The sequence below is a fragment of the Argiope bruennichi genome, chromosome 2, assembly GCF_947563725.1.
Source record: "Argiope bruennichi chromosome 2, qqArgBrue1.1, whole genome shotgun sequence".
Taxonomy (NCBI): Eukaryota; Metazoa; Arthropoda; class Arachnida; order Araneae; family Araneidae; genus Argiope; species Argiope bruennichi.
In genome coordinates this window covers 125,464,627-125,472,046 of record NC_079152.1, presented here as the reverse complement: position 1 = coordinate 125,472,046, position 7,420 = coordinate 125,464,627, and the positions used below count along the sequence as shown (strand labels likewise).

General features: G+C 32.4%; 1 protein-coding gene across 1 annotated transcript; it reads right to left on the bottom strand.

Moving 5' to 3' along the window:
* Positions 1-4,013: 4,013 nt before the first annotated feature.
* Positions 4,014-5,969, bottom strand: LOC129962325 (autophagic-related protein 16.2-like). The gene is given in 1 exon segment (XM_056076070.1): positions 4,014-5,969. A coding segment is annotated over 1 exon segment (1,956 nt).
* Positions 5,970-7,420: the final 1,451 nt, after the last annotated feature.

The window sequence follows — 7,420 nt, the reverse complement described above, 5'->3', positions numbered from 1 at the left end:
AACTTCCATCAAAAAACGATAGCATTGATAGCATTAATTCATTGATTATAAATAATATGCCTAAAGCTCTGTGTATTGAAATAATCTTATTTCCTTATACATAAAACAAATGTTTTTCTTATTTGCTTTCATCAAATTTATTAAATTTGAATCATTGCCAAATATATATCCAAAAAGTCGCAAAACTAAGAAGAAACATTTCATTGTTTGTTATATTAGAATTATTTAAAATGGTGACCGCAATATCGGAAAGTTCAATTAATATTTCAAATATTTTGCTAATGATATATTAATTAAGATATAAAATTTTTTGATATAAACACACAGTTTGAATTTCAATATTTTTTTCAATATTTCATTTTTGAAAATGTCATAAATAGTTTTATCGCATTTTTAACGACTTTTATTTTAAATTATTCTTTGTTATACAAAACGATCTAATTAATTGATCGAAGAGAAGAAATTTCTTTTTTTGAGATGAAGAAGGATTGAGAGAAGGACTCAAACAGTTTTTTTTTACATGTAATTTTAATATCTGTAAAAATATCAGAAATCTTTTCTAAAAATATAATAACTATTTTCAGAAAGCTGAAAAAAATTGTACTAAATACTCACTATCTTCTTTTCGACAAAACCATAAAATATGTATATTACCTGTGCATTAAATGTGAGTTTATTTTTTAAATTAGTATGCGTTTGCAATCTTTCTTATAGGCCATATATGAGGAGCATCATCTGGGTAAGGCCTAAGGCCTATATATATATATATATATATATATATATATATATATATATATATATACCTCAGATATATAGCCCACGTATGGGTCAGGTATCTTATCATCCGTAAGATATATGGCATAAGAATCCTTAATATATATTTCATTGATGATAAAATTTATAGTTAAAAATATCTCTTGGATTCTGACGAATCAAGATAATGCTTTGTCATCGAGAATACTCAAAGAAATAAATTCATTTGTACTCACTCACTCTATGCGAAGCGTACGAACAAATTTCTTCATTTAAATAAAAATGATTTCAAATTAAGCATATCAGGAACTGATTCAAATGTCGAATAAAAAGAACAGGAAAATCAAATATAAAGACATCTTAACAAACAAGTTAATTAAAGTCGTTATGGAAATTGTTTAATAAGAGAAATATATGTGAATTGATTCATGACATCACTTAGGAAAATTAATTAAAAGTTTTTAATAAAGTTATTAGCAATTTATTCTTTTGAAACTGGTTGTGACAAAAGATGGCCCAATTAAATTATAATTTAAATCATGCTTAGGATACGAAGTAGTTTAAATAGGGCTTTTCAACAAAGACTTTAATTTTTCTACAGTTAAGTATATTAGTCACAAAATGTATTGAATGATTATAATGATGTAATCTATATACAGGATATATGCAATATGCAATTATAAATTTCTATATTAGCGCTATGTCTGCTTTTTATTATAATTTTAACTGAAGGTACAGATAAAAAATAATTCTTTCTTATCCCGTTCATTGAGTAAATTTAAATAAATTCTTTCACATCTTCCTTTGCAAATTAAACCTTTTTTTTTTTTTTCCATTTCATAATTTTAACCGAAGTTTCTGAATTTTGGTACATCTTTAAGATTTCAGTTTAAATAAATTATACATGTATTTTACAATAACATTTCATAATTAAAGAACATTCATAATTTAAAGAAGAATTGATAGAATATGTATTTGAAATATGATAAAAATCACCTTCATTTCATGATTGCGTTGGAAAATCCCTAAAAATCAAAAATATTCTAGGTCAACAATTTCTTCGGCAATATTAAGGATCAGTTAATAAACCCAGATATTAATGGCAAGACGAAGAAATTTATCGCATAGTTATGGATAAAATATCATCAGAATATTTGGTTTACCATCTCTTGGCTATGAAATTTGCTTTCATTACATTTTAATCTCTATCTACTTTTTTCAAATATTATTTCAATTCAGACTTAAGCATTTGGATCTAATGATTCAAATTGACGACTGAAAACGATCAAGTATTAGATTCTAAATTTATTGCTGCTTTTTTGTGACATGAAATTTGTCATGTCTGACAATCTCGAAGATGCATCATGTTTCCATAGCTTCTATGACCATCCATTATATGCTGGTGACATTCTAAATTTTCATAATTACATAATTCAGTGTTTTCAGGTGTGAATAAAAACTCATCAGCCCATTCCGCACATATCCTGTGACGTCTACGCCTTTCGAAATATACAATCTGTCATTAATTATTTACATGTGGCCACTTCTTTTTCTCTAGTCACGATATCGCATGATGTTGAAGTTACTTATCTTAGTTGGGATATCATTCTGGTTTATTTTTGAACGTTTTACCAATAATAGAAGCCATGACATACATTATTGGTACACTCTAAACTTCTAGGTTCATTTGTCATACCGTTCGTTTATGTCAAATGTCAAAAATTACACGCAAATGCCGTGTGTCAAAACCGCAAGCAGCAAAATATGCGACGTTTTCATCTAAAAACTACAGTCATGACATACATTTGATAATTTGTCTCAGCAAATAACAATTGTATATTTTGATTTGTTGAGACAATTGTCGCATGCAACATTTTTCCCTTTATGCGATATTTTTTTTGAAATAAATAAGATGTTTTGACAAATTTTACATATCACGTTATGTTTTAACAGAAACGGCATGCAATTAATTATAAATATATTTTGCTTTTAATGTATCAGCGAGAGAGGTTGATGTCGAGCATATCAGACGTAACAGACAATATCTGTAATATCAGAGTATATCAGACGAAATAGATAATGGTTGTGGTTAGTTCATTTATTCTTCCTAAAAATTTCGCATATAAGGCGGAAAATGTAATGGGATTGAAATATCATTGTACAAATATATTTGGATATACTGAAGGAATATTTTAATATTTATGAATAATTTATGAATATATTATTATGAATATATATTTATATATATTATGAATATATATTTATATATAATTATGAATATATATTTATGAATAATAAATGTTTTAAAATATCCGATGAATGTTTCAGAAAAGAAATGATTTGGAAGTTTTTGCATTGTGCATTACTAAATAAATTTTAGCATTAGTATAATAAACAATCAAAAGGCTCACTTATCAATTTGTTTATTTAAAAAAATCATGAATTTTTACACCCGGCACATAACACACTGCTCCCTTTTATCTAAGGAAACTTCAGGGAATTCATTTTTATAATCTGTAACACGTAATTTTCTTTAATTAAGGACTTTAATATCCATATCAGAATCTTCTCTCTATTATCTCTATCCAGTCTCTGGAGAAAAAAAATACCTTTAATTATTTTTCCATTTATCCGCAACACATGTATTATATTCTTCCTTTATTTGTAATACTTATAAACAACGCTTAGACTACATAGACTACACTGAAACACTTTTAAGAACAAAATTGTTTTCATATTAAAATTTGTGTGCGCTTTCACGTTTGCCAAGCAGTGCACCCAAAATATCACATAAGAGTAGGGATCCTGCTTAGCGCGTCAGCATTTTTGTGCTGAGTTCCTTTACGATGAGTAATAGTAAAATTACAGGTTTAGAGCGCAAGTAACCATCTCAAAATTCAAGAATTCCTACTGGCATTAGTTTTTAGACAAATCGGTGGGTTGTGGTCTGAGGCAATAGTGAAGGACTGACCATCCAAATAGGGTTTCAATCTTTGATTTCCAAATATAATGGCGGCTCATTCCTTTTCACTAACGCAACACTTTTTCTAAACCTCTGAAAATTTTCGGCTAACGTAAATGATGGGATGTTTTTGATTATCCCCAGTTATTTGAAATAGAACGACTCCCATTCCGTTGTTGGATGCATCCATCCGCCAAATAAATGGTCGATTGTAGTCTGGAGAATGAAGGACTGGTCTGTTTGAGAGAGCCTCCCTCAGTGAACCAAAGGCTTCTTTGCAATCTTCTGTCCATTTCCCCTATTCTTTCCGGCACTTTCCTTTTAGGGTGTCTATGAGAGGTGCCGAGACGGAAAAAAACATCGGAATGTAATACGAGTAATATCCCGCTAAACCCAGAAATGCTCGTGTCCAATCGTACCCAATCAGGAATCCGTCAGAACTAACCGTACGAAACACATTATTCATTCGGAAATCGATGAGTTTGAGAGAATCATCTCTGACACTGCTTAGTAATGAATATCTATCTAGAGAAAACTCCAGCGAAGTGATTCGTCCCTGCAATAGAATTTCATTCGTACTGGAATCGGATCTCGTATCCCAAAACATTATCTTTTTATCAAAATGTCCGCTAACAATGTTGGTTGCATTTCTACCACTTGTGATTACATCGTTTACACTAGAGCAAGCAAAAATCAATCGAACGTAAGCTCTTCGTCGCAAGTTCTAAATCTAAAGAGTTTTATCGTGGCTGCCAGAAACGACTCTGGCGGTCTCGCCAAGTAATTTCGCAGACATTATCTTGTAACTGTGTCCAGTCAGAGTATGCTTAATTTTCATATAACTTATGCTCCAGATTTGACAAGCAAAATCACATGCTGCTGCAAGTATTAATGATTCCACAGCTTCAAAATAAACAAAATGAACAGATAAATTACTTTCATGGGCAACTCCTTTGAAAATGGCTTGGCCTGAAACAAAATCTAATATTTTTACTCTGCGATCACCACCAGCAGTAGCTAACTTAAAATCTGGACTAGTCCATGCGACATCATCAAATTCACCTTTATGAGTTATAAATTTGCATTGGACTTTTCTTGGCACAATAGCATCTAAATAAACAGTATTTTTTATCTTATTAGGATCAATAGCAACATGTTCTTTGGTAGCTTCTTCCCATTCTTTTTACAATTTAGCTTGCGTTTTCCTCATAAATAACTCCGTCTCTGCATTCATTCGCTCAGCATCTGCTTTTTATTGAATCAAACGAGTAATTAATTCTCGATTTTCTATTTCCAATATTTGTTTCTTCTCATCCATACTTGCACAGATAATTTGCAAAGCTGCATATTCATTTTTAATAAATTGACGTTGACTTTCTGTAACAGCCAATTTAATTTGAACTTGATTCAAAAGCTCTTCCGTGGCAGTTAAGGATGCTTTCAGTTCCTGAATTTCAGCTTTTTTCTTTGCTATTTCCTTTTCCCTTTCATCTAATGTGGTTCTCTTTTTATCATTGGGTTTTCCCACTCGTTGACAATGGTCACAACATCGCACAAATTCCTCGATTTCCTTATAACTGTTTGGCGAAAAGAAAAACTTTGCAAGATTATCCTTAGATTTAGTTACTCCCAAATGACAGGACATGCCTTCAAGGCAAAGAGTCTTCAATCTTTCCCGAAATACTTTAGGTACCACCAACAAAAGAGCATCAGCACCAACCTTGTTAACCTTCTTTTTCACTAAGAGTCCATTCGGAAGTATTTTGAACTCTTTTTCTGCATCAGTCTTGTCCAATATCTTTTTTGTCAATGACTGCAATTCTTTACAGCTCTGCTGAGCAGCAATAAATGCTTTAGAGTCAATCTTCAACAATGTCAAGCCCTCAAAATCTTCTTTCGGAAGGAAAGAGAAAACATCATCGTCGTCGATTTCTATGTCCTCCGCAATAGCCAGTTCGGTTTCTTCTAGAGTTATGGGATCCCTCTTCTTGACATGTGTAACCTCTTTTTGCTCTTCTAGAAGCTTACGAGATCCGGTCTGGATTGCATTAAGTTGTTGTGGTACCGAAAAATCCTTCGACTTTTCTATAATCGATGCTGTTCTGTTCCCCAGCAGGTATCTTCCTTTATCCGCCTTATTGCTCACTACTGCCGCTTTTGTCTTTAAGTGCCCAAAATCTACTTCAGGCAATGGTAAACAGATTGGACCTTCATCCAATGGCTGTTGCATCCAAACATGCTCGCCAGGGAACATTTCAGGCAGATGACATCAATACTCGATCCCGTGTCTCTCAAGATAGGCATAGAGAATCCATTTACTTCGCCTATTGAGGTGTAAGGTGCCATTACCTCGTCTTCATCAGTTCCAGACAAATGATTCACTGTTGAAGCATTCTTCATATTCCGAAATAATGGACAATTGGGTCTAATATGCTCCCTAGATCAACATTTATAACAGCGTAAATATCTTCTTTTGTCGAAGTCATCAAAATGTGCACTCGACTTCTTATCTTCCCTTTCTTCTCTCTTAACTGGAAAAGATGCCTTGCTTTCAGTTTGAGCTTTTCTCCTCCAATTTGGAAGTTTTTCCTTCAAAGAACCATTGTTAGATTTTTTCCTCCACAGGCTTTGAGCATTTTCATATTCATCTAACCTGTTAGCAAGTACTTCTGGACATTTTATCTCTGCCCATTCATCTATGAAGTATTCTTTAATCTACCACGGAACTTTTCTTTTCATATGCTCAGTCACCATTAAATCACTGAGTGTGGCTAAAGTTTTTACTTCTAGTCCTTTCAACTATTCTTCAAAGTAGTTCCTCAATTCATATAAAAAGTATGTCCAATTACCATCAGCGCTTCTTGTGTGGTTGTGAAATTTCTGTCTAAATTTTTCAGGAAAAAATTTGTATCTCTTAAGCAATAACTTCTTAATATGCGCATAGTCGCTCGACACTTCCTCCTACTCCCTGGCAATCAGCTGTGACATCTCGTAGGGTAACAATCCAATCAGATGAGCACCCGTAAGTCCTCATTAATTTCTACCCTTTTAGCCTGTCTCTCAAACAGGACGATATACTGACTTATGTCTCTTTCCTTTGGATCAAATTTCTGCATCAGATGTCTCATTTCCAGCCTTGGTTTTGCCACTGTTACTGTTTCAATGGGTCTTGATCCATTTTCTAATTCTAGCTGTAGTTTTTTTTAGCTGAAAGATATTTTCCTCCGCAAGCGGCCTCTCTTCTCTTTCTACTGCGCATCGCCTTTCCTCTGCAAGCCGTTTTTCTTCTTCCAGCCTTGCTGTCCTTATAGTCTCTAGTAATTCGTTAATATAACCAACATTTCCCTCAAAATTAGGTTTTGCCTAGATGGCAGTTTTAATACCAAAGACTGTTGAAGAAACTCCAACCACAACTCCTAGATTTTGAGCTAAATTTTGTAAGGCCTTCAAGGCCTTCCCCAAAAAAGCCATCTTTTCAAAATATGATTCAACAAATTTATTATTTAGTTTCAGCGATCCCCACTCTTTTACAGTTTTATATTCAGAAATTAACCAAAGAGTTACAAGGAAAAAACAAGGAAAGGAAATTTCATAACAGTTCAATCAAAATTTATTTACCTCTAGAATAATTAAACTGCTTTCATTACGAATTCTTAAAAGATGCGACAGATACTTCTTTAAATACAAATAAATAAATTCACAATT